Below are 27,510 nucleotides of genomic sequence, written 5' to 3'. Positions count from 1 at the left end.
ACCATAAAAGCTTTTATATCAGTTATGTGAAACACTCTGCACAGACACAATCTATTTGACATTTCTGTTACTTTGGCAGTGCCATTGAAGTTTACACTATGTCCTTCGCATAAAAATAGCACATTACCTTCTTGTGCGCTCCAAGAAAGCCATTTCTGCGTCACCAATCCTGTAACGTGCCCAGTGGTCCTACGGAGGGGCAAGACAGAGGGGCCATTTACTATGAGGTGACAAATATCCTAACTAGTCTTCGTGCTCACCTCTGAATGGGCTTCACAGCCGTCAACAAAAAGAGAGGGCCGAAAATTGCGCTGTCTGATGTCGCTACCCGGAGGCAACCTGGACACTAGCTCGTCAAGAGACGGCTTTGAGAGGACTTGAAATGATGACTTATCTTGGAAAGCAACCTGAAAGCAAGGCAAATAAAAATGTCTGATGAACAACAAGGAGAAGCACATGACATAAGGTGAAAACTTCAGGAGTGACTCTAATGGAGGGCCACCGACCTTCCATTACTTCCTGCAGCCCTCCCAATTCCCCACCCACCTCTTAGCACCATGAAATGCCACAAAAGAGGGACATGCTGCATCCCTAATGAAAATGAGGAATCATGCTCTGTCACCTCTATCACAGGATAATTCTAGTACCATTCCCTGGGAAAAATAAAGCCAATCAATAGATCTAGATATGATGAAAATGCATTACAAAGAGGTCTAGGTATAGCAAGTAGCAATCATGACTGCTACGACACAACAGCACCACCTACGCTTAACATTACCTATGCTCAACATAAGAGAAAGTGCAGTCTTGCATGAGAGCCACTGACAGTTTAACAGACCACCGAAGTAATTTTTTTTTGTGCATCACTGTCGCCCCATATTGTGTGACGACTAATTTCGTCAAGGGCACAAGTGAAAGTGAGCACAAGCGATTCATTACAACATATTTTATAGTGCCACAATGTGTAATACAATGCCGGGCAGATTCAAAGCACTGACAAGTCATTCCGCTGAAACGCACTACAAAGGCACAGACAATTTAAGAGTAGGTCCTTTTGGTGCGCCAGCAAATGCTGGTTATGGTCCAAAAACCAAGTCAGAGCCAAGACTGACAAACAAAAAAAGCTTATATTTTCAATTAAGGCAGTACAAACAGCTCACATACATGTGCACTTGGCTGGTAGTATCACAATAAAACTTAGATGGGTTTCAAAATAATGGGGAAAAATAAATCGAATTGTGCTCCAAATACTACAAGCTCATGCATTAGAGAATATTAAAGAACACTAAAGGTCCTTTCATATTCACTAGGCGTGTTCACAGTCTGGTCTACAGCATAGTCTTGGGGCATTTCTCGAAGATTCTTCTTCCAGAAACACGGATGCACATTGGATCACACTGACTGTAGCACTGGCCAGGTGTCCCTTTCTGTGGTCGGATGATTAACATGTCTCTTCTCGGAGCCACTGTATGGAGAGACCGGCTGACTTCTCTCACTCCTTCATTGCACAAACAGACTCCTTCCTGACCAACTGACTGACTTCTAGGCCAAACCCACACGCTTATGTCGGTTTGCGCTTGGGTTTGAGATGCTTCGACATGACTCACCCCTTCACAATACAGGGGAAGCCTAGGAAAGGCTGAGAACCTTCTTAGATATGCAGCACACGTTGGTAGACGTGTTGGTGGTAGCTGTCTTGTGTGAGATTGAAACATGTCTCACTTTCTCAATTATTCCAGCTTTTGCGAGCACTTTTGCTTTAAGGCACGCTTGCTGATGCAGTGGTGGGAATGCCTTCCAGCATTTTGGAGCAGCCACTGGAGCAGGCAAAATCTGCTTTTGGAGCAGCCACCCCTGTGTCTGGAGCAGACACGGGCTTTTCATAAAGCACACAGAAGAAGAAAATGTAGCTTTAATTTACTTTAAAGTTCCCTCAGTTTACGTAATCATTTCTACATAGGCAGCAAGCCCACAAAATAAGCACAAAAAATAAACAAAAGTTAGGATTACGTACAGAAGCGGTGACACAAGATAGTGAAGGATATTGCACCAACATGCTGGCTGCAGCATGAAAACTGTTCATATCAACGCACAAATATACCGGGTGTCCCAGCTAACTTGTGCCAAGGGGCTAAAACATGCAATATTAGAGGCAGGCGAGTGAAATCAGTTGCGTATTGTTGACCGCCACCTTGTGCACTAACGACAATTTTTGTTTTTGTAATTAGTTTGTTAATTAGGATAATTAAACTAAATTGCTAAATATTGACTTTAGGCAAGAAATGGGATTTGCAAAGTTCGAGAGCGTCTTCAGAAACTCCTACTACATCATTTGCAATAAAGAAAGTTTCACGTGTACCATTTTTTTCAAGCTTCAAGAAAAGCCCGCGAAATACAAAAAACACGTGGCTAATGCATTCACGCGCCGCGATCATGCTGCTCTCAACAGTGGTCTGAGCGAACAAAATCAGTTGAGGCTTTGACTACTTATCGGCCTACCGCATCGACGGAGCTGGAGAGTCCTGCGCAATGCCTTTGCGGGTACGCATAGGAAAGAACAAATACGAGGTGATGGCCACCGACGAACGCGCTGGTATGACTTATCAATGACAACCTTATCGCAACAAGTATCTTCAGCTGCGTTCTCGGGCACGCGTGTCGCGTAGCGCTATTTTAAGCCTACTGCATGCTTTTAGCCGCCGATCGCTGCTGCCTCTTTGTGCGGGACCGCATTCAAGCGTGCGCCGCTTTGTAGAAACGAAAGCAGCTCACTGTTGCGGAGCTGAGCGTTGCGGGTCGTGCACCTAGAAACCTCTTAAATGTGAACATATTCGACAGAGATCTGTCTGGCTGGGTGAAAATTCATACAAAAAAAAATAATAAACTCTCCAGCCACTTATAGTCCAAAGTTGCTAAAGTTGAAATTTAAAAACTATAACCTTGCTGCATTGACGCTATTATGATAAACACACGCACACGACACAGCAAGCGTAGCGCTGTTGTAACCATAATGCACGTTTTTATTAGGCGACAACCCAAACTGACCTCCCTCCACGGCCAGGACATGCTGTGCATCGCTTGCAGAAAGCTAACGTTGCGGCATGGTTGCGGCGTTGCAACTGATATTGAATTGGACTGCGTCGGCTGTCACAACGGCTGGGGCTCTAGTGGCACCATTAACAAATGCAGCAGCGCAAATGTACAAGATGGCGACCATGACGTAGTTCTGCTCATGAAGCGCGCTGTCCGCGAAACGTTATTTTTGACTACAAAACCATGTTGTGGCGCAGCAATGGCGCAAATTAGGCAATAAAGACCCATTTGGAGCAGTCTGGAGCAGTAATTTCCAGTTGGCGCAGATTGGCGCAATTTGCACAGGTTTCCCACCACTGCTGTTGGCATAAGTCTTCTCGTGCTGGCAGGGTGAGGGTGCGCACTTTTGAGAGGCAGCCGCTGTCGGCTTCTTGCTTGCACTCTGTTGTAAGTACTAATTGCTGGCACCATAATTACATGCAGGCTTTTGAAGGCGGTGGTGCGCGCTTGGTGTACGCACTCGTTTGCGATATCTAGCAGCCGTAAAGAAAGTGTGCTAAAGGCAGCACTGCTTGGGCTTAAAGCACAGCTCCACATATCAAAGTGACTCGAACATGCAGACAGACTGAAATCTGTGATGCCACACCGATGCTTTTGCAGCACTTTCTAAAACAACACTAGAGAGAATGACATTTGCCGTGTAACCCTTCCAAAATGCGAGAAGCACTGGTTCTGCCACAGATTCTGCCTGGTAAAAGAGAAAACGCGCAAATAGTAAATAGAGGTGGCAACACAACACCGCCTCGATCTTTTCGCACCGATTCGCTGTGCTATAATTTTGACAGTGTCTGCTTTGGACTTATGTAAATCTTTATAGGTGAAAAGAGTTACACTGTTTTCCAAGGGAGGGAGAGACTTAACATGGCAAGTTTCAGTAAGTTTTGTTCAGCTATTGTGGCAAAAATATGAAAAAAAAGACATCTGTAAAATAAAAACAGAATCTGTGACATCATGCTGACATTCAGACGCTGCATCAGTGCAAAACTGAAAAATGAAACACTTGACCTCCATTTTTTTCATTTATTAATGAACCTATGACAATAAAATTAATGAAGGTAGAGTTCTCACAGAATAGTTTATAAGTAAACTGATTTAGTGCTTTACTACAGTGTCCCTTTCTGAGTGCAATTCAGAAAGGGAACATTTGGCCTTCATTTCCTCCACTAGTAGTCAACCCCATTCTGTCAAATAATTGAAATTACAAATACAGCCTAAAAGACATGATCCCCATCAAACAGATTTAGAGATGCTCTTTAGTGTCTACTACACTGCACGAAAATATGGAAACATTTTCAATTATGGAGATGTCCTTCAAGAATATCGGGGGGTGAACAGTAAACACATTTGAAAGCACAATACCCCCATAGTGACTCACTGGCTGTGGTGCTGGTGCTGTGCCTGAGGTCACTGGTTTGATTCCTGACCATGGCAGTTCCATTCGAATAACAGCAAAATGCAAGAAAGCTCACATGTGTGTTAAAGAACCTTCTACTACAGCGTCCCTCAGCCAACTGCGCAGTCCAAGGATGAAAGATAATGGATTTTGAGGTGCTAGGGCATCTTTGGCCAAAGAGCACTACAACTATCGATACATGAATGATTATATAGAACTAAAGAACATCAGTCGAACAACTATGGCAAGGGTGAATGTGGCACATACTGACAGTACTGACACATGCTGTATATGGGCATAAAAACTGGTAAAGATAATGGTGTAAATAGCCGAACTGAAACAAATATTAGCTCAAACATTCCAACGAGATATGGGTTATACGTAGTACTGATAGCTTATTCCCTCGAACCAATCAGCAAAGTACTTTTGCATTGACAAAAACTTCAAGAACCCAAGGCATCCGAATACCTCAGGCATATCAATAAATGGTCATACTACTGTGCAAATTGCATTTCCCAAGCTTCCACCACACACAACAAGACCACGGGAAACTTTCTCTGGGCTTGACAAACAAAAATTGAATGCTGCATCAGCGTGTGCTTCCTTTTGGGAGAGGTAGAAGTTCAAGGGAAGATGGAAGCTTGAAGAGATGAAAAATCCTTGAGACATTGTGTGTCGCTGGAGCCAACATTTCGACAAGCAGTCTTGTCTTCAGGGCAGCAACTTGAAGAAGCTGCCTTGAGGACAACAAGAAGCTGCTTTGATGAAGACAAGACTGCTTGTTGAAATGTTGACTCCAACAACACCCCTTGTTCCAAGGATTTTCATCCTTTTGGGTAATCAGGTACTAGTAGAGGATACATAGTTTGAGTTCCTCTAGTACATATGTTCAACATTGATGCCTGCTACCAAACAATGAGGCCAATAAAGGGACCTGACATGAAGAAGGGGAGTTGTGTAAATGTCAGCAGTACATCACTCCTACAACCAAATATGTTGAAATCAACGATTGCAGAACTAAGGTTAACTCATGCAGCAAGGAGACGTGGAAATAAGCAAATATGACTAGAAGACGTGACAGAGAGGAAACCAGAGAGGAAACTAAAAGGTTGTAGAAGGGGACAGGAAAATGCAACTGCCGACTTCTTCAAGGCAGGTGTGCGGTTTACGTGAAGCTGAGGACAAAGGGGTGTGTTGCCTCTTCCAAGGGGCCAAAAAGCTCCTACCACTGGGTATTGCCTCAACCAACGGGATCACCTTTTCACCAAACACAGCTCACAGGAGATACACAGAAGAGGATCCAACCCTCTTCTGTATTTGGGTTCATGGTGTCGCAATACACTAAATGCCTGCTGACACACGACGCTTCTGTGGGGAGTTTGGAACTGACAGCCCATAAAAAAAGCGTAATTAAGAGACAGTCACTCCACAGCAAGGTGAAAAAAGTTGTGTTAGCATGGCCTTGCGTTTTCCCTCTTAGCAGTAGAAGTGAAAACAAATGAATTACCGAAGCAGTGCCATCCCTTCCTCGATCGATCGTCTCCTTGTCCAAAATAATTCTGACAAGCCGAATGCTATCGCAGTTGAGGAAGTTCTTAAACCACTGGGAAGCTTCTTCCGACACTTCCACAGCCTTGTAACTGTTCTTCCGAACCCTGAAAGCAAACCATTTGCATGGATGAGTAATTGGGTAAAATAAAACAGAAAGCCTAGAATATGCTCAAATAGAAAACAGTCGAGTGTTAGTGCAAGAACAAGATAGCAAGCGTATCTTCTGAACAGTAAGAGTGCTGCTCTAAAATGTGTCTTAAACTAATACACTGTGTCATGTAGAATTAAAAAAAAAATGATCCTTGAAGCTAAAAACAATGTCAACGATTTCTACATCTATAGCAGGAAGCAAGAAACATTTAGAGTACAAGTCCTAATCCATTCTTCCAATCTTGCCAACAGCCTGATTTGCACAGCCAGCACAGCTCATTAGAGCTGAAGGTTTTGGCTGCTGGCTCTGGGGCACTTAACCGACAGAACCCACTAGTAGTACACATAAAGCAGTTACTGATGTTTGCCAATTTAACTGGCACTTGTAATAAGCAGGTGCTCCTCATTTGTTAATCACTGCATGATACCTTCTTTAGAAGCTGCTGCCACATTGCGTTGAATGTTAACCTGAACAGGCAGAGAGAATGGTAAATGCCGTCTTTGACTTTCCTGTGCCATCTTTGACTTTGGCTGTAGCAAAAGAAGGCTATGCACCAAGAAGAGTCCAGTGCCACCCTCCTCTAATAATCCATTCAAGAATACGTACACTGCAGCTGGAGCCAAGAGCAAGAAAAACTCGAGAAAGCAACAATTCAAACAAAGCAATTTCTTTAGCACACAAGTTTTCTAACTGATTGAGACTGCCGATATATATATATATATATATATATATACCGTATAAACGCGTGTAAGGGCCGCACCCGTGTAAGGGCCGCACCCCGTTTTTTTGAAGTGCATATTCTAAAAAAAAAAAAAAAAACGCGTAAGGGCCGCACCCACACTTTCCTCAACCAATACGGATTCAAAATGCGCGTGCGCGTGAGCTTCTAGGCATAGTCGATAGGTGGCGCAAAAAAACGCAACCATCACCGGGGCGTATGACAACGTTAATCAGGAAATTTTGTGGGATATATTGAAGGAAGTGGGCATAGGTGACGACTGTGTACAGCTTTTGAGGGAAATATACCGAGGAAATACAGTTTGTATAGAATGGGAAGGAATAAGTAGCAAGGACAGCGTTGAAATTAGCAAGGGGCTGAGACAGGGATGCCCTTTGTCCCCGCTGTTATTCATGCTGTACATGGCGAGGATGGAAAAAGCGCTAGAAGGTAGCAACATTGGATTTAATTTGTCACACAAACAGGTCGGAGCGATGGTTGAGCAGAAGCTTCCAGGTCTATTTTATGCTGATGATATTGTCTTATTTGCGGACAGTCAAGATGATATACAGCGACTGGCAGATATATGCGGAAGGGAGTGTGAGGCTCTAGGACTAGGATTTAGTGCAACAAAATGTGGATTGATGGTATTCAATGATCACGGAGACCATACGGTATTAATACAGGGCCAAAAAATACCGAGGGTAAGCGAGTACAAGTACCTCGGAGTATGGGTAAATGAGGGGGATAGATATATGGAGGTACAGTGTCAATTTTTATGAAAGGGAACACGCGAACGCGTGGCCTGCGCTCTGCGACGGCTGCCTTCAGCTCCGTCAACCGACAGCTAACGAAAGCTCGCCCGCTTTGGCGTCATCTATTGGCAAACAAAATAACAAGTCATGGCCGGTTGCGAAGCGCTTTTAAGATAACGCTGCATCTCGGCTCGCGTAACGGGCGATGCAGGCAGCGCGTCGTCTGCCTGTCAGCAAATCGAGCGTGGCGCGCCAGCACTGCGCCAGCTGCAGGAATTGCCCATAACGCGAGCCGAGAGGCGCCGTGCGTTATCTAAAGGCGCTTCTCAACCAGCCATGATTCGTTATTTTGTTAGCCAATAGATGACGCCAAAAGCGGGCAAGCTTTCGTTAGCTGTCGGTTGACGGAGCTTACGGCAGCCGTCGGAGAGCGCAGGCCATGCGCTCCCGTGTTCCCTTTCATAAAAATTGACACTGTACAAGAGAAAGCATCGGTAGCAAAGGGAAAGAGGAATGCTGCAATTATGAAGCACGGAGCTTTATGGGGATACAATAGGTACGAGGTGCTACGAGGGCTGTGGAAGGGTGTGATGGTTCCGGGGCTTACATTTGGGAACTCAGTGGTGTGCATGAAGTCAGAGGTGCAATCAGGAATGGATGTAAATCAAAGGACGGTGGGCCGCCTCGCGTTGGGCGCTCACGGGAAGACGACAAATGAGGCGGTAAAGGGTGATATGGGATGGACAGGCTTTGAAGTGAGGGAAGCGCAGAGCAAAATGAGATTCGAAGAGAGGCTGAGGAAAATGAAGGAGAGTAGATGGGCAGAGAAGGTTTTCAGGTATTTGTATAGAAAAAGCGTTGACACGCAGTGGAGAAAAAGAACTAGGAGGCTCACCAGTAAATATACGGCTGGCAGTGCGGGCGATATGGCAACAAGGAGCATTAAGCGGAAGGTCAGAGAGGCGGAGAGGACTTATTGGATGACAGCGATGGAAAAGAAGCCGGCTCTGAGTAACTACCGAAAAGGAAAAAAACGAAATAAGGAGGGAAAGGTTTTATGATAATTCAAGGGGAAGCGCTTTACTGTTTGAAGCAAGGTCGGGCTGCCTTAGAACGCGTAGTTATAAAGCGAGATTTAGTAACGAAGAAGAACAATGTACATGCTGCGGGGGAACTAAGGAAACGATGGAACATGTACTGATTGAATGTGGCGATATTCACCCAGGTATACGTGTGGGCACGAGTCTACATGAAGCCTTGGGTTTTAGGGACAACAATGGAAAGCTGAACACGTCCGCGATAGAAATAAGTAAGAGACGGTTAGAGTATTGGTGGCAGAAAAGTAGAGATAAAGAACAAAAATAAATAATGGGGGAAAAATAAGGTCATTCTGCCTTAAGAGGCAGAGAGATGGACCGTGAATTTATATTTTTTGGTATAATAACATAGATTTAATCAATGTAGATAAGGTATTAGGCCAACATGAAACAAGGAAGCTTTTTTTTTTTTTTTTTTTTCTTCGAGCCTGGTGGCAGACATGTCACCGCCCCGTTTTAAAGGGGACGCTCATAGCATCCATCCATCCATCCATCATCATCGTCATCATATTTGGATTTCATTCGTGTTAAGATGTTTGTGAAGTGGGCTAAAAATTTTAGCTTTTTCATTAGTCTTCATAGACCCGCCAACTAAAGGTTAAAGCAGGATTTTATTTAGCTTCTCACATTTCTATACAAACGCGCTATCGGAGCTATCCATATCGGCATTAGCATCACACGTTGGTTCGTGTTGTTCGCGTTCGTGTTGTTCGGTTTGTGCAGTTCAGCCAGCCATTTGCGGTAGTTTTCTGCACTGTTCGATGACCTTCGTGCTAGGTTGTTTTCTACACGGCGTTCACGTTTTGGCAAGATGGGCAACTACCTGAATAGCTACACGGCTGGCTGTAAGTTGAAGGTGATCGAGTATGCTCTCGAGCATGGGAAACGTGCCGCCGGCAGAGAATTCAACGTTGACGAGAAGTGTGTTCGATGTTGGTGCGCTCAAAAAGAAGCCTTGCCAAACAGCAATAAGCGCGCTTTCCGAGGAAAGCAGTGCAAGTTTCCCGATTTGGAAGAAGAGTTGCTCCGCTATGCGACTGAAGTGCGGAACGATGGTCTTGCACTCACAACGGACATGCTGCGTGTGAAGGGACTAGCCTTGGCGACTGTACTTGGGTGGATCCTATCTGCGTGGAGCTCGGTGTCGACGGACATTGTGTCCCGAAGTTTTAAAGTCACCGGGATATCTAACAGCTTGGATGGCGCTGATGATGACTGCTTGTGGGGTGACGGTGCTTCGCAGCACACTATCTCGGACTCAGAGTCTGAGGACTCGTCGAGTGACGACGATTGAGCACGTATGTCGCAAGAAATGTCGTATACTGCAATAAACGCTCTTCGTTCGCTAAATAGTGCGTTTTTACTTCAAAAAAAGAAAATGTCGCGTGTATGGGCCGCACCCTGAAAATTGGCCCTCATTTCTTGAAAAAAAAGTGCGGCCCTTACACGCGTTTATACGGTATATATATATATATATATATATATATATATATATATACTATATACACTACACTACACACTACTACACACACACACACACACACAGTAACTTAATCAAAACAAGAAAAAGTGGTAGCCGTTAGGGAATGTAAGCTGCTGCATGTTTCCTGCAATTGTGTAGTCAGGCTTTCAATTTACTGAGCTTTTATTCCATGAAAATAGGTGAATGCTTGGTATATGCACTTAGATTTTTTTTAAAAATCAACATATTGTAGTGTATTGCTACGAGGAAAAGTGCAAAAAAAAAGAAAAACAGATAAGTGGCAAGGAAAAAGTAGTGCAAGCCTTTTAAACATAGCAGCCCCACTGCTCAACAGTGCCAGTGCACTTTCATAGTCTGTGTCATTCGACTAAGGCAGAGCTTATGAGAGAATGAGGGCACCAGTATGAATAATATGACAGTTTAACAAACAAGAGAACACGTTTATATACAATAATAGAACATAAAACATATTCACTTTGACACCTTGCCCCTCCAAAACCTCAGTTGCAAGGGCCTTTCAGCTTCAAATCAACACAGTGGTTGTCGTTCCTGGTTTGAATTTAAGTGGCAGTTTGCGCGAGTTAGTTATATGCACATAGAAAAACAAGTGCTAGACGATGTCAGAAAAGAAACAGGCGTATAGGACACTCAATGCAATTCACATGAGCACATGGGACACACAAGAACATTGTATGTCCTGCAACCCTCTTTGTTTGTCCACAACGTCTAGCACTAATTTTTCTATTGAAATTATGGCAGTTTATGAAAGCTACACAAGGATCCTTCTAGATTTTTACAACTCAGGTATTTAACTCAAGATGTATTTAACTTAAGAGGAGGTCGATTCCACGAAAGATCAAAAAATGGTGTATATTTGATGTTTCCGATTTTCCTGATAATTTTGTATGTTGTGCACATATCACTGCACAGCACAAAATTGCAGTTCATTTTCAAAAAAAAATTTTTTTCAACACAGCGAAATTCGACAAGTGTCGCCGGTTGACGACGACCATTTTACGAAGAGTGCATTTTCGTAACTTCGGAACCATGCTGGCAGCTACTCAAGCTATATATTACAAATATCTTTCTTTTTAGCGGAAGTAGAAGTAAAGAGGTAATAGCTCTTATCATTTCATGGAATTCTGAGGAAATTATGTATTTTAAAATTCATAAAAAACGCTGCGTGTTTGAAAATCAGTCAAATTTGGGACACTATGGCTACTTCTGTGAACATCTTGGCTTGTTCATATTTGCAGTATGAATAGGCCTTTATGTAAATAATGAACCTCTGCTTTTGTATTTCTCTAATAATTTTCAAATTAGTAAATTTTCATGCTCGAAAGACCAAAAAGAGAAAAGTGTTCCTCGATTCAGAAATCTATAATAAAAAAAACCCAATCTCAATTTTGTTCAAAGTCCCCCAAAATGTTCTCAAAGGACTGTAGAATGATATTATGCAAAAACATGTTGCATCATTTTTATTAGAACAAAAGCAGAAAATGTCAAACATTGTGTTTCCAGAGCGTGGTGGCTACTGCATAAAGGACATCTCTAGTAACAAGAAAATACAGTAACACGTCTTTTTTCTTCTCTGAGCTTCGCTAAACAACAGTAATGATCTATTGTCGGAAAGTGGGATCTGTTTTGTAAAGAAAACAAGAGCGGTCCAATTAAATGCATTTGCGACACCACTTATATTCCTCGTCGACGGGCAGCACGGACATTTTGATTTCTCTAGATAATTTTTTTTGAGTAAATGCGCTTATATAAAAGCAACAAAGCTAAACGCGAAATTTGTGTAGCTGAGTCGATCATGCATTGTAAGAATGTGAGAAATCGCAAATGGCGACAGTGGTGAACGGCGAGTACCGCAGTGCAACCTATAAGCACAACAGCCACACATGGTTTGCCAGGCTTTGTCGCTCTGCACGAGAAAATGCTGGGATGTCGATTGCGTTGGTTACACGATACATTTCTCACCGCTCGTCGCTCTCCCGCCCGGTCTCTGGATCCGCACCGTGCGGATCGGGCGGCGGATCGAGTGGCCCGCGCTACACGCCTTCGTGTAAACGGAGTAGCATGCGTTACGCGGACAGGTGCAAAGGGCGGCACGATAAACGCCCGCGTGAGCAGACGACAGCAACGAGCACGGCTGTGCCAGTCAGCCAAACACCACCTGAGATAGAAGTTAAGCATCCAAATTGTGCTTCGCTTTGATGCGATCACTGTCCTACGCTCTGAAGGTGGCTATGGGTAGGCGTTATAGCCATGACCGATATTTTGTACAAACTGTCTCATGGTGCACAAAAAGAAAATTCCACTGCAGTGGAATTTTCGTTATGTAGAAGATATTGGATCGAGTCTCTTTTACGGAGGGTCATGAAGTAGGATGCGCGCTCAATTCAAGAGGGAGACCAGATCTGCCAGCACTGCTTCAAGAGATACGAGGAGATGCAAAACAAAGCAGATGCAATGCAAACAAAACGTGTTTTGTCCGTGGCCAGAACTGCTGCCACCAATCTTCACGTAATCGATTCTTTTTAAACTCTGCATTGATCACATAAGGTTTGACAACGTACACATTTGGGCCAACAAAAACCACACCTCTTGGCGACCGCGCTCTCAAGAAATTCATTTCCATTCATGAAGAGACCTTGGCTTTTATACTAATCTCTCAATTCTGGCACAGCACATCATCATAAGAGACGCATGGAGGGAATGCGTCCTTTAGCACTCAAGATATGAATTATACTCAACTGAAATAGATGAAAGAAAAGGAGGCTACAACTGAAAGTGCCTACTGTGGACTGAGGGATGTCTAACACTGGCGTGAAGTCGCAAACCACGCGAATGCATTTAATTGGAACGGTCTTTTTCTTTACAAAACAGTTCCCAATTTCCGACCATAGATCATTACTGTTGTTTAGCGAAGCTCAGAGAAGAAAAAAGACGTGTTACTGTATTTTCTTGTTACTAGAGATGTCCTTTACGCAGTAGCCACCACGCTCTGGAAACACAATGTTTGACATTTTCTGCTTTTGTTCTAATAAAAATGATGCAACATGTTTTTTCATAATATCATTCTGCAGTCCTTTGAGAACATTTTGGGGGACTTTGAACAAAATTGAGATTGGGTTTTTTTTTATTATAGATTTTTGAATCAAGGAGCACTTTTCTCTTTTTGGTCTTTCGAGCATGAAAATTTACTTTGAAAATTATTAGAGAAATACAAATGCAGAAGTTCATTATTCACATAAAGGCCTATTCATACTGCAAATATGAACAAGCCAAGATGCTCACAGAAGTAGCCATAGCGTCCCAAATTTGACTAATTTTCAAAAACGCAGCGTTTTTCGTGAATTTTTAAAAATACATAATTTGCTCAGAATTCCATGAAATGATAAGAGCTATTTCCTCTTTACTTCTACTTCCGCTCAAAAGAACGATATTTGTAATATATAGCTTCAGTAGCTGCCAGTATGGTTCCGAAGTTACGAAAACGCACTCTTCATAAAATGGTCGTCGTCAACCGGCGACACTTGTCGAATTTTGCTGTGTTGAAAAAAATTTTTATTTGAAAACGAACTGCGATTTCGTGCTGTGCAGTCATATGTGCACAACATACAAAATTATCAGGAAAATCGGAAACATCCAATATACACCGTTTTTCGATCTTTCGTGGAATCGACCAGGAGGCATTAATGAAGTACATAAACAAACCTACATACATGTGCCTTTATGTAGATTACCCTCAAATGAGCATAAATGCCTTTCCAAATTTAACATTACATTATTAAATATGTATCCTTTTTTGTGTGAACAGCTTCACAAGTGGAATGGCCTGCTACACAACTCATTTTTTTCAGCATCAGCAACAAATAACCCTTTTGGCAACCTGGGATGACTAGCAGGAGTCAGACCCCAGCTGGTTGCGCTTTCCATTTGGTTTTTACAAACTTTAGATGTGTTGCAACTTTAAATGGGGGTACGACAAAGCACTGCACCCTATCGAGTGCACTCCTCTTAAACGGACACTAAAGTGAAACAATGAACCGGTCTAGATTGATATATTTTACTCTGAAAGCTCTAATGATGTTGAAAATAGAAAACGATTGCCGCATCTGGGGCATACGTATCATCATGGGATTAGGGTGGTCCAATAAAGGTGAAGAAGACGAGGCAGCCATGGCGTCAGTCTGTCTCATTTCTTTACAATAGCTTTATTAATAGAGGAGAAGATCAAGGTCAAAGTCTAATTTCTAAATTTCGCGCCGAAATCTCCGCGCGTGACGTCACGGATTCAAAAGTGCATTTTTCGTATTTTCGCGACATTTGCCCAATAAAATTTCCTGAAGCTTGCCATGTGAAGTCTCTGGCACCTTCAGAGGACAATGTACTTAATTTTTACCAATTAGGAATGACGCAGATCCTAATTGATGCAGTCAAAATCTATGACATCATGGCGATTGGTGCAGGAACTTCAAGGTGGCATCGCCACCCGCATTTTCTTTTTGCGCGTTTTCTCGCTTACCAAGCGTCTTCTCGCGGTAATTGTTATTTTGGTAATGTGAAAGAGCAATTTACTAATACGAGAAAAATCGGTTCTCTCTTTAGTGTGCCTTTAAAGCCACAATGAAGGCAGCTCCAGAATTCTGGATGTCATGCAGATTTAAGACCTGTTCAGGGTGAGAACTTCCGCGCAAACCGGGACAGACCACAAAGAAGAGATGAGACAAGCACTGGCACTGTCTCATCTCTTCTTTGCGGTCCGCCCTGGTTTGTGCTGAAGTTCTCACTTTAAATGTTGCACCAACTAGGCCCAACCAAAGTTTAATTGAAGTGCCTGTTTTAGCTCCCATGAAAAGTGAGAGTTGCCCGAGAGCCGTGCCTGTCTCCAATGAAAGGCTGCCATTTACTGTAGAACACATTTTAACCAAGGCACATTTTCAATATGTTTCTAGGGTGTGGAAATTGAGAAAATGAATTTTTACCCGAAAAATGAAGGGCCCTACATATTAGTACATTCCATTAGAATATTTGCATTGAGCTAGGTTCCCAAAAGTACACACAGTGCAGATGGACAAGAAGAGAGCCTAGAATGAATGTTTTGTCACACCTCGTTCTTGCCCCTGTTCTTGTGTTCTTGTGCTGGCAACTCGAAAATTATGGCATACATGTCTTCATCACTAGTTCACGTACGCCTCACCCCCCGTAAAGCAAATAAATCCTAAACACAACTTCTAAAAGGCGTACTAGCCTATATTACAAATAATTTTATGTACCGAGCCGCACGGCAGTGAAGCTGGTCCAACTACCATGCGGTATTCTATGAACTTCTCACACAAACTGTATGCCCGGCATCCACAAACATGGACAGTGTAGCGACAACTCAACTTACAAAACTTTGGTCGCTCACAGTGCAATAAAAGTTTCATAAAACAAGGTAAACCCTCCTTTTTCTCGAATAAAGCCAAATAATTAAAAAACTCCTAGGCGTTCTAAGTGAACTAATAAAAAATTTAGGCATATGCATCGACAAACGACTTCAGGAGAGTGTCGTTATTCTACGTGCACTTACCATTGCTTGTTCACAACACTTGTCACAGGGAGAAGTTTTTATGAAATGCTGAAGTAATGCCAACATTTCAAAGTGACTTTTAAGGCAATGTGTTGGCTAGCTTAACCACACCTCGCTAATATGTTTTGCCCACATATGTGGACGCTGGGATACAAAGGGTTCAAAATGCTCAAATTGATTTTCTGTCAAACAGCCGGTCATTACCTAAAAGCATTGCTGGCTCAAGCAGAACATTTCATCAGTAAGGTACCTGCTAGAATAAACTTCAGCTGAAGCCCGAGCCTATAGAAGGTGCTTACACAGTTGTCTGCGCAAAACTTAGAATTTTCAGTAAACACACATTCCCCATATTTACAAAGTGTTTAGCTAATCATTTAGTTAGTGCAGCAAAAGTTCTATGTGAACAGTAACATACGAAGTCAGTCGCAATTTTTCCACGTTAAAGCTTATCAATAATAGAGACAAAATGTTTGACTGCATTTACATCATTTAAACTAAAATTCCATGAACTTGCAACAAAGAATCAACTTTTTTTTCTCCAGCATTACTAAAGTGCACATAAAGAGCTGCAATCTCATATAAAAATAAGACACGGCTGACAGAAAAAAAAAATTTTTGGTAACTGTAGATGTAAACACACGACTAATGATGAAGACTAGCTTACCATTCAGCAGTGACCTACAACAAAAAAGACACTTGCCTGACAGTGAACGGGGACTTGCTCTGGTCCTCTGTGTCATGGAGATCAATTACCAGTGGTGGATACCCATTTGCAGTCAGTGTCAACGCCAGTTTGTCTTCATCAAAGACTACTTTAATCGTGCCAAGACGGGGCTCTTCACGCATTGAAACAAAGTAGTCGTCTTTTACAAGGAGCATTTGCCTGAAAGTAAAAGTCAGGTGGCCATTTGAAAAGTCGAATGAAGGAATAGCCTTTCGCGGCTTTGCACATCATCCAGTAAGCAATGTGGGAGTACCAAGACACTCCTTTTTGTTGTCAAAGTATTGCCTGTTTTCGAGACTATCAAATTATGAAATTCAAGACACCACAAGTTGTGGAAGCACAACCAACACAATTAGCGGTGTGCAAATAGTGACTGTTAAGACCGAATTGAATATGAATCTTAATTTAATCGAATATTGAAGAGTTTTAAAATATCGGACAGCTGTTTCTGCAATTCATACAAAATTCCATAACTTGCAAAATTCCATAACTGCATACATTTTGCGCACGAGTAGAACAAAAATGAAGGGGGTGTACCTTCTTTTTTGTAATCCTACTTGTGTGCAAAACATTTACCGTTACGTAACACTACCAACCCACCCAGACCAGTACCTTGCTCAAGTCATCTAAAATATAATGTCAGTAAGACACTATGCAATGAAATGTCAATGATCAATATTTACTGCACATCATGTTAAGTCACTCTGCCTTAGCAAAATATACCTTTAATGCCTTTTTTTTTAGCAGCTTGCCCTGAGTCACAGATGTGTATTTATAGAATACCATGGAGCCACTCCTCATGTCAAAATTGCACTAGCAGCTTAGCAAACTTATTTTCCACGAGCAAGAGTCTAAATTCATGTAGGATCTGTTCAAAGCAAAGCAGCTGTAGGAATCCTCTTTCAAACAGAACCCATTCCCAGGCAGAGCAGTAGTACGTGGTTCGTGATAAACCACTGTAGATGCCAGAGCAGAACAGGACGAACACTTCAAGGGCTATTCAAGTGATAATGATCGTACCTCAGCATACACATTCTACAAAATGCAAAAGCTGCGTCTTCTGACTAGTTCAGAGCTTGCACAAAAATTACACTGCAAACAATAAGCAACAAGAAAGTAGTGTATTCATTAGGCAAAAAAAAAATTACTATGATGAAAAGTTGCTTTTCTTCAAACAAATCTACAGAAAAGTAAGACATCAAAGTAGCAATGGTATATTCTCTACACAATCTTTTTTTTTTTTCATTAAAGTTGTTACGAGATGTTTCTGAGTAATCAAAGAATGTCCTCACTACTGAACTAAACTGACTCATGAACTTACAGGAAGATTTTTTTATATCCTTCAAGTACAAGCAGAGTTTTTAGATATGGTTATCACACCACCACACAGCCCTCCCTTTCCTTTCGTTCCAACTAGCATGCTGCAAGCTATATAGGGGGGGATGTCTAGGAGGTGAGGCCCTTAGCATTTGAAAGAGCGCACACATAGCATGTCAAGTGCTGCCTCCCATGATTCTAGGAGGAGAGAACATTTAAGCAGATGACCAGTGAATGAAAATGGCAGAGCAAGGATGAAATACTTGGTCAGTCTTTTGGAGATTCCTGACATGCATACTTTTCATTTTATTAGACTCAAAATTAGGAAAGCTCTCGCTGTCACAAAATCCGCCAACACCTGTTTGATCCATTTGCTATGTAGCTGCTAAAGACGTTGCAAAGAAGAGAGTGACTTCTGGCCATTTCAGATATGAGATTGTAAGTCCTGCTGCATGCAGTGCAGTAATATATGGCTCACTGTTAGCATGAACCTCGTGTACAAATTTACAGCATTCTATAAAATATGGTCAAAACTTGTTTCAGGGCCCCAGTAAGAAAACTCTATTCCTACAAACGCTATTGCAATGATTTTTCTATCGCTAGTTTCAGTTTCATTTCCTTGGAGGTGTACATGGCATGGTGTCATGACAAAAATGTGAAGGCGCGAGATGTCGTAACATTCTAGTACTTACTCTGGCTCATTCAGTGGTTTGTCAGGCTACAACATCAGGCCAGGCGATGAATAGCAGCAGAACAACAAAGCGAGCCTAAGTGAATGCCAAAATGCTACTATGCCCTGCTCTAACAAGATCACCTCCTATTACAGGACGTGACAGAACATACACGTCTATGGAAACAAAACGAACTGTTCTTAGAAAAGCCATTACAACAAATTATTTTCAGCACTCTGGGGCTTGCCAGTATATATTTTATGTGCAGCGAAGAGTAACGCTACAGTGGGGCTCTGAGCACGAGCCTTTACCTCCAACAACCAAGAGATCCAGAAGAGCATTCACAGCAACACTGCTTCTACGCCCACCTTCCTTCTTGGAGGGCTTGTGTGGCTCTCCATCCCTACCACTTTGCCTGGTCTCTCCTCAAAGTTGCTGCCCAAGTATGAAGGTCCCTATCAAGTCGAATGTGCATCGCCCGTCAACTATGTGACTGAACCCGTTGAACCGTCTTCGCACATGTGCCGTCATGAATGTGACATTGTCAACATCGAGCGTCTCAAGCCGTACTATGATCCACTCATGGTGACGAGCTGCTAGGTCGCCAGACGGGTCCCTTTCCGTCGCCGGGGGTAATTGTAACGATGAGTAATGCTACAGTGGGACATACTCTCAAGCACTACCTAGTAGGTCTGTCGCTACTATGCATTGCTCGTGGACGCCGCTCGTGCTCAGAGTCCATGAATTGAGCCATTGGTTGAGCTACTGGTCGACCCTTAAACCAGCGTCCAGTAAACGTCTTTACATATGGTTTAGAGATATAATAATAATTGCTGGGGTTTTACGTCTAAAAACCACAATATGATTATGAGGGACGCTGCAGTGGAAGGCTCTGGAAATTTCAACCACCTTGGGTTCTTTAACATGCCCCTAAATCTAACCACAACCTTAGCATTTTGCCTCCATCAAAATGGGGCCACCGCACTCAGGATTCGATCCCACGACCTAGGAGCCAGCAGTCAAGCACCATAACCACTAGACCACCGCAGGGGAAAGGTTTAGAGAGGTAGGACCTTCCTTTAGCACAGAAAAAACTGGAAAGTCAAAGAATATGATGCCAGCATCTTCAAAGCTAACTGAGGGGATAAAAGCAAGACCTCTATTTCAATAAGGCTTCACATGACCTAAGAAACTAGTAGACCCCACTTGCTTCCTGAACTAACTTCTTCCTATTGATTAACAATGTTCTCCACGAATGAGTACATATGTTTGCAAATATCTTTGAGAGCCTACGAATACACAAAACAGTGTTACCAATCAACCAGCTACTCAAGAGTTCTTTTGCTGCTACATTAATTGCACTTGGCAAACCTATGTACTGAGCAATTCATTCCACTGAGACTGCAAAGACACTGCTTATGTATAAAAAATTGTAATAAAACAAACAAAAAGTTTCTTGCCGCTGTGTGAATTTTTAATGTATCCATGCGAAACGACGCAAGCAACGAAGACATTGCTGTCAATTTACAGCCAACTGATTATATGTACAGACAGCTTCCAAGCATCGCTACGTCACGCACACCAATCCACCTATACCATCATTCAATTTTGTTTACAATGTGCAGTAGCCTTATTTTATGGCATACACCATAATAGTTTAAGGCTGTTATCGGCGCATGCTCGAAATCACACCTACATACCACTATTGCGAAAACTTCACAGCACATGCAAAAAAAAACTGAACACAATCAAAACTCATTAAAACAGAGTTGCATCCGGCACAAATGCACACATTTTAGTTCTATCTGATATTCATTACAAGCACTCATGCTCTTGCATAACAATGGGTTTGCAGACTCCAATCCCGAAGCTATTTTGGAGTCCTGGAGCTCCACATGTCTTCATGCCATTCTCCCACATGCTGCAGCAAAAACCATCATCCCAATCATACTTAACCCACGTGAAAATGGGATGTGAATTCCCAGCTGGAAATCGGGTTTCCAGCCTGGTTTTCAGCTGGAAATGGCTCTTCAGGCTGGAAATTTTCCATTCCCAGCTGGAAATACAATTTCCAGCTGGGAATGAAACCCATTCCAGGCTGGAAATACAATTTCCAGCTGGGAATGAAACCCATTCCAGGCTGGAAATGGTATTTCCAGCATGGATATGGAAATAATTCCCGACTGGAAAGCCATTTCCAGCTTGACGTTTCTAGTTCCAGTTGGAAAGTTATATTTCCAGCTGGAAAATTTTCCAGCTTCAGTTGGGAAATAATTTGCTCAGCATGAAATTTTCTTGTTTGAGCGAGGAAGTGGTTTAGTTGACAAAAGGAATTCCAGCTGCCCAAAGATTGATCTGCATACAATTAAGTGATAACAGATTAAGTGTATAATGCAGACCGTGCATTTAGACATGACTTAGAACAGTGGTTCTCAAATGGGGGTCTGCGAGGTCATTCTTCAGGGTCTGCAACACCCAATTAAGCTTGCAAAAAAAGAGAGTTTTTTGAAGGCCCACTATGTCCCGTGACAGCGGCCCCTTCTAGTTTTTGGTATGCTTCACTGCATTACATTTGTGCAGTGCGACGGAGCTGACTTATGTTTCTCCTTCATGAGGTGGCTGTAAAGTTTCTGTTGCAGTTTTCTACGACATTTGCGAGCATGCTTTTTCCAGGCTTGCATATTTGAAAAACAAACAACGCAATAAAGAGGTTGAATGTGGCTGCAGGCTAGAGAACTTATTGACAAGTTCTTCAGATCGAATTGACGTGGCACTTTTGCCTGACCATTCTTTGCCACGTAGAAATAAAAGGCACCAGTTCACACGCTGCATATTGCGTATAACCCACCCACCACCTCTTCCTCTGACTGCAAGGGGTCCCCCTGAAACATCCATGTCTGAGAACCACATTGAATATTCATCACATGGCACATAGGATACATTTTACAACCGTGATCTTCCACGCCCCGTACGGCTGGGTGCAAAAAAATTGAAAAATATGTATGGCTGGGGTAACACGCACTTTTATTTGACCTTTTCAGTAGTCGTGCGCCCGGTCGACACGGCATTACAAATATGTTACAACTGTATACGTCCAACCAGGTGCTTGCTCAGTTCATCATTGAGCCGTTGCGCCAATAGCTAGTGTTTAAACAATAGTAGTTACTTCCTTGTGAAAAGGGGCATTATTTTCAGCATTCGCCATTGACTGCCACGATTGAATAGCAGTGAACTTTGCTAACTTGCTCCCTCCGACGCCGCGGCCATGAAAAACGCCGCACTGCCGCGATGTTTGTTGGCGTCTCAGTAGCTCTATTCTCGTATCATTTCTCGGTGACTTATGACGTTAATGCTAAATAATAACCTACTCTGTAATATAAATACAGCGTACAAAAGTTATGTTTCTTTTTTTAAGGTTAACACCATTAAAGACAGCGGTCCGATAGACCGCATAAATTATTATGTCGCCGCAGTCAGTCACAGTTTCGTACAGCACATGGCGGCTAGTCGTGGTGATATTGGTGATATCTGTGCGTGTGTGCGCTCGGTGTTCGCTACTCTAGGGAGTTTCCTTGATGAATATCTGTGCGACAGTTACATGGAATAGTTCTTTGTGGTCAGGTTTATCTCTGGAAAGTGTTACGAGTGATGACCAGCATGTTCGAGCGGTTTTTATTGCTGTACTGTGTGCGATGTCTTGGATACACCAGCGCCGATCAAGGGACAGCGATTTTCTCAGCTCTAATTATTCCATTTAGAGGTAAGTTGCACTTATATATTTCAAGTATAAGTGAACGTTTGTCTCGAATGTTTGTGGGCTTCGTTATCACGATGTCATGTTACCTGGCTGCGTGCAATGTTTACATATGCGCGAAGTACACTACAGGCCGGTTTGTGTAAGCAGCCTTTGTCTCCAGTAGCCCTGTGCCGTGCAATGCTTGTGCCTACTGGTGCGCATGCGTCTATGCAACAAACGCGAGTAATTACATATGTTCGAGTGAACTCATTGGACGCCTATTCGGAGTAGTTTAAGGTCGATATAAATAATCATTACATAGCACCTACAGTATGAACCGCAGTGCTCATCAGATCTTGCTCACCTTTGCTTTGCACTGCATTGACTTTGTATTGTGGTACTGCTTTTGAAAGTAATATTGATGCTGTTCATGTGATTTGGTAAAAACTATACTTTTGCTAGAATTGCGTTTTATGGGTCATTGTGGTTTTGATGTTTGCTCATTATGTATAAATATTTTTTTCAGGTGGTGTACGAGGATATGAGCAAACTCATTCTACATCTCGAGATATGTTCTAACACTTGCTACAAGCGTTCAAATAAATGCTGTTAAATTTCACCACCATGTTCTTTGACTGTGTGCAGTTCACTGGACAAACAGGTCCTGTAGGAACCATGCTAAGACGCATGCGATAGCCGCGAGGTCAGATCTGGAAACTCTTCCATTTCCAGCTGGGAATGGGAATCATTTTCACCTGGGAAATGATGGAGAACAGACCCCACACCACTGTTCTTGCTGGCAAGAGACTAATGTTTACAGGAAGTGATAGATATTTGGTTGTCATCATTCCTCTTTCCTTTGAACATGGCATCACCAAGTTTTGACCCAAAAGACATGCGTCTGAGAAGCTGTAGCTTGACAATCACATGTCTTTGCAGCATCAGCTCTGGGTAGGACAGTAAAATAAAGACTGTTGTACAACTGTAACCAAGCCCAAAGTCCATATCTTCCCAACAATGCTGATATTGGTTTTTAAACAACATGTGTTATCAAATTTTTGAAAAACAAACAAAAACATATGCTTCCAGTGGATGGGCAAAGGTTTCCTACAGATTTTGATGGTCCGTGGGAAATTTGCCGCGTCGGTACGTGGCAAGCAACAACAAATTAGACGCACATGCTTTGCCTTATCGGTAATGCACAATCATGCAATCAGGGTGATCACACAGAACAAGCCCATTGGCTTTCTGGCTGCTGTCTAATCAAGTCAAACAACTGGCCAAAATGTGCATGCACATCCAGAATGTGCCAAGTTGCTCTTGCTGAGTACAGTTGCCAACCAAAAACAAGTGAGCAACAGTTCATTAAAAGCTTCTTAGAGTGGAATAATCACCTGTCCTTGAGTCCCTTGTAGACTGGTCCAGCCACAGTGCAGTCAGCATATGGAACCTCAATGCCAGGTAGGGACTTGATAGGGTAGATGGTAATGTTCACCAGGCGAGCCACGGGCACAAAGTTATTGGCAGCTGCCTTGCGCTTGAGCCAAATGTAAGATGCTGCAGCGATTGCCCCACCTGCAACTGTGGCTGTGAGGGCAATGGCACCAATTTGGGGTGCTCTCAGGATTGAAGACACCATGACCAGGCTTTTTCAAAAGCAGACCCTGCAAACACTTTCTGATCAGCACAGATATACAAGCTACAGAGCAAAAGAACTACACCAGTACTCATTAATAAGTGCAAACCCTACAGACAACTGTATGTGTTCAGAGGGCCCCTGACAACAAAAACCGAAATCTCGAGATCTTTGTGCTGTTTGACTGTCCTGTATACGTGGGCACTTCTGGCCGATTATTAGTGGCGAACATTACCTTTAAGGCATTTTAATTTGGTTTTAAAATAAACGTGAGTGCTCATGCAAGTTGGCAGCACCTCACAACATGGCCACTAGTATGACATAGATGAGAGCCCAGTGACATTCGACAAGAAAAGAGAGTATTGTCGACGTCACAGAAGATTCACGGGGCGCACACAATACTACGACTGGCACCCGACAAGGGCTATTCTTCGCCCGTCTCACTCTGTTGTTGGGCTGCTCTCGAGGTGGTTTTGGATGCTTACGCCAGGAATGCTTTTCTTTTTCCTGAGGAGTAATGCTCTTAACAGACTTAACTCCTACTGAAGCACCCACATCACTTCATTCTTTACTGCGCAGGGTACCCAGATTTGAAAACTGCGCTGTCAACGTCGCCAAAGCTTAAGCGCACATGGTCTTAGGCGCTCCCTCGCTGTGGGGAACTGGTTTCTTGCGATTTTAGGCGGGCATTTCAAAATGATGCTAAAACTGGTTACAACTAACGACATCAGCATTAATTATACAGTACATTAGAGCATTTACGATTCAACTTCAGCATTACCAGGCACAAGGCTACAAATTACAGTAAAAAGTCACAAACAAAAATTTCGCTGTCAGGGGTCCTTTAATCCATGCTAATCCAATTTCACATATACCAATGTACAAAGTTATTTATTGCTTTGTCCAGGATTCTTTACATTCACTGAAACATCTTCAAGGGTGTGTTTTCATTCTTTACGCAAAATACTGTAAACCATATGGCACGCAACATAAAGCACACATCGGTATCAGGATACAGCAAGCAGTATATTGATGCGAGTCGTCAACCTCGCGGAAATATGGAAGAAAAAGCACAACTATTTTTAACTATAGGCTGGCACAGAGTTTTTAGAATCGCATGGACTGCCAAACAAACACATACTTTAGTAATAAGAAAGATTCATTCTTAATGTTTTTTTGTTTGTCGTTTTTAAGCAAAGGCAATGAAACTAAAGCTTTCTTATTTCAGTCATGTAATGCAAGCTATTAGTTCAATGAGGCAGATATTAATGCTACCCAAAGTGGAAGGCAAGGATGCACACGATTGTTAGACGGTATCCTGGAGGCCGCAGACTTGAGGTTACTCTACAGAAAAACTCAATATTTTGTAGTAAACGCATGGCATGACAGTATAAAAAGGGCGCATTATTTTATCCACAGCGTGCAGAATGCAAAACTTTGTGCAAAAAACTTGGAGCCATTCCACTCTGCGAAGGTGGGTAGCTGACAGGCGCACGCCCACCTCTGCTCTCGTCTGCGTTCTTCATAAGCGCGATGCTCCTTGGGCGTACCCACAATGCACAGCCAACCCATACTTGTCACACACGACTGCGCCTTTCACTGACATGACAAATACGTACGAAAGGCGCAACGCTCAATTGAAGCTTCCTGCAGCTCACTTGGTGTTCACTGCCTCCAGGATCGGCCCACCTATGACCAATCCAGGATGTAGGTTCATGATGTCAATTGATGATGTCATGTAGTGGCGTCATCATGTGAAGTAACAAATTTTGGTGATCTGTGATGTCATGATGACGACATTGCTCACTGGGAGGAGGTTACATTTTTTTTTTTTTTCCTGCTCGTGGGCGCGCCCCTAAACCAAGCAGCTAGGCATGCCATTTACAGCTCCGATGTAAAATAATGAAAAGCTTCCACTTATTATTTTTTTTAAGGAGAGCACAATTAAGGATGACAGACGAGCTCCCAAACAGTTTTGCCTGCGCGCGGCAGAAAGGTAAACCTGCGAAGGACGACACCAGGCAAAATGTCCAAAACATGGAAGCCCGAGTCAGTCCCGAAGCAAGAGTTCATGTGATAAGAGTTAAAATATTGCTAAAAAGGAGAAAATGACAACGGGTGAGTAAACGCAAACAGAATGCTGGAACAAAAAGCTTGTTAACGACGCCCGAGTTCTTGTAAATTACGACGCGCACGCTTGGAGAAAACAATTGCACATAAACGGCAATTTCAACAACTGCATAGTTGTCCACAGAACATCATTTGGGGACTAAAAAAATTGAGGAGCGATTATAATCTCGCCCACATCAGAAGCTTATAAATTCACTGTAGTGAGCAACATAGGGCTTGTGTGAGCGCGTCAAATATTTGACGAGGCCCTATAATATATATTTTCCCCTCGGGCGAGCACTATAAACAAAACGCACGTAACACTTTAGTTTAGGCCAGTTAATGCATTCTTGAACACATCACCCCGACAGAGAAAGGTATATAGCACACTAGGACGGGCGTAAAACGCACGGGATCGCTCGATCACAACTGACAGCACTGCTGCCCCTAGTTGTCACACCCGGTAGACACTACCAAAAAGAAAAATGGACGCACATAACCCAGTCAGAGAACATCTACCACGACCCAGTTCAATCGGTCTTTTTTCACACAATCTCAACTGGCAGCTATGCATGTCAGCTAGGCGAAATAAGCAACTTGACAGCTAAAATCCATCACATTTTTCGTCACGTTACAGCACGCAAAGTGACAAAAGCAGAACTGCGAACTTACCTTCGGCAGCGTTTCGCGCAAACTTAACAGATGTCCTTGTGATACAGGGATATAAAGCGGTCGCCCCTTGTGAGCAGAGACGGAGCTCAGAGCGAGCGGTAGATCGCGGTCAAAGACCAGCGACACTAAATGGTTGTTTGAGATAAGCACGGAATACTCTGGAGTGCAGGTCTCGGCTGTGCTGTTAAACTTGCCACTTCAAAAGTTTCGCCGGGTTTTGCTACGCTACGCAACAGATGGCGACGAATGCGCGCGCAAACAACGGGTTCCGCCCCGCCTCCGTCGCCGCGGCACAGTGATTTGTGACGCTTTCGCTGGGTGGTACACATGTGAGTTTCGCTTTCGCTTTCTGCCATTTGACACAAAATAGTCAGCCCGAAAGGTTTATTTTAAGTGCGTAGTACTTTAGGGGCCTAGGCTTGTCGTCCCTGTCTCATGTCGCATGGTCACCAGAGAACATGTGGTCAATACTTGCTTAAAACAAGGCTAACAATGCTCAAAACCAGTGCTAAATAAACTAACATGGCCTAAAATAATATGAACTACACAAATAACCAGGAATTAATCGCAATAATTTACCTAAAATCGCGAAAACTCTTCTGAAACACGCGGCTAAACCCGCGCCGCGCAGGAGAGGGCGCCACCACCTAGGTAAGCGCGCGATTTACGAGGCGGTGGCAAGCGACAAGGGAATCGTTGGGTGGCCCGTGCCATAGAGTTTAGGAAACTCTATGGCCCGTGCCACGCACTTTCTCAGGTTACGCGCTAGTGGAGCTGCATTAAGCGTAGGATTTAGAACTACACCAAGACCTACACATGAACCATG

At 43.1% G+C, this 27,510-nt stretch overlaps 1 protein-coding gene across 1 annotated transcript in view; it reads right to left on the bottom strand.

Moving 5' to 3' along the window:
• The window catches only part of LOC119393666 (mitochondrial amidoxime reducing component 2), a 35,919-nt gene extending 8,976 nt beyond the window's left edge, over positions 1-26,943 (bottom strand). Inside the window, exons 1-7 of the mRNA XM_049411353.1 lie at positions 26,685-26,943; positions 23,662-23,931; positions 16,520-16,702; positions 15,953-15,963; positions 5,994-6,205; positions 261-407; positions 128-189 (exon numbers count right to left, since the gene is read on the bottom strand). Of these exons, the coding sequence (XP_049267310.1) occupies positions 128-189; positions 261-407; positions 5,994-6,205; positions 15,953-15,963; positions 16,520-16,702; positions 23,662-23,906 (860 nt within the window). The 5' untranslated portion in view covers positions 23,907-23,931; positions 26,685-26,943. The remainder of the gene's footprint in view (positions 1-127; positions 190-260; positions 408-5,993; positions 6,206-15,952; positions 15,964-16,519; positions 16,703-23,661; positions 23,932-26,684) is intronic.
• Positions 26,944-27,510: the final 567 nt, after the last annotated feature.

Source organism: Rhipicephalus sanguineus, chromosome 1, assembly GCF_013339695.2.
Source record: "Rhipicephalus sanguineus isolate Rsan-2018 chromosome 1, BIME_Rsan_1.4, whole genome shotgun sequence".
Taxonomy (NCBI): domain Eukaryota; kingdom Metazoa; phylum Arthropoda; class Arachnida; order Ixodida; family Ixodidae; genus Rhipicephalus; species Rhipicephalus sanguineus.
Note: the sequence above shows the minus strand (reverse complement) of the source record. Positions and strands in the feature narration are given on the sequence as shown.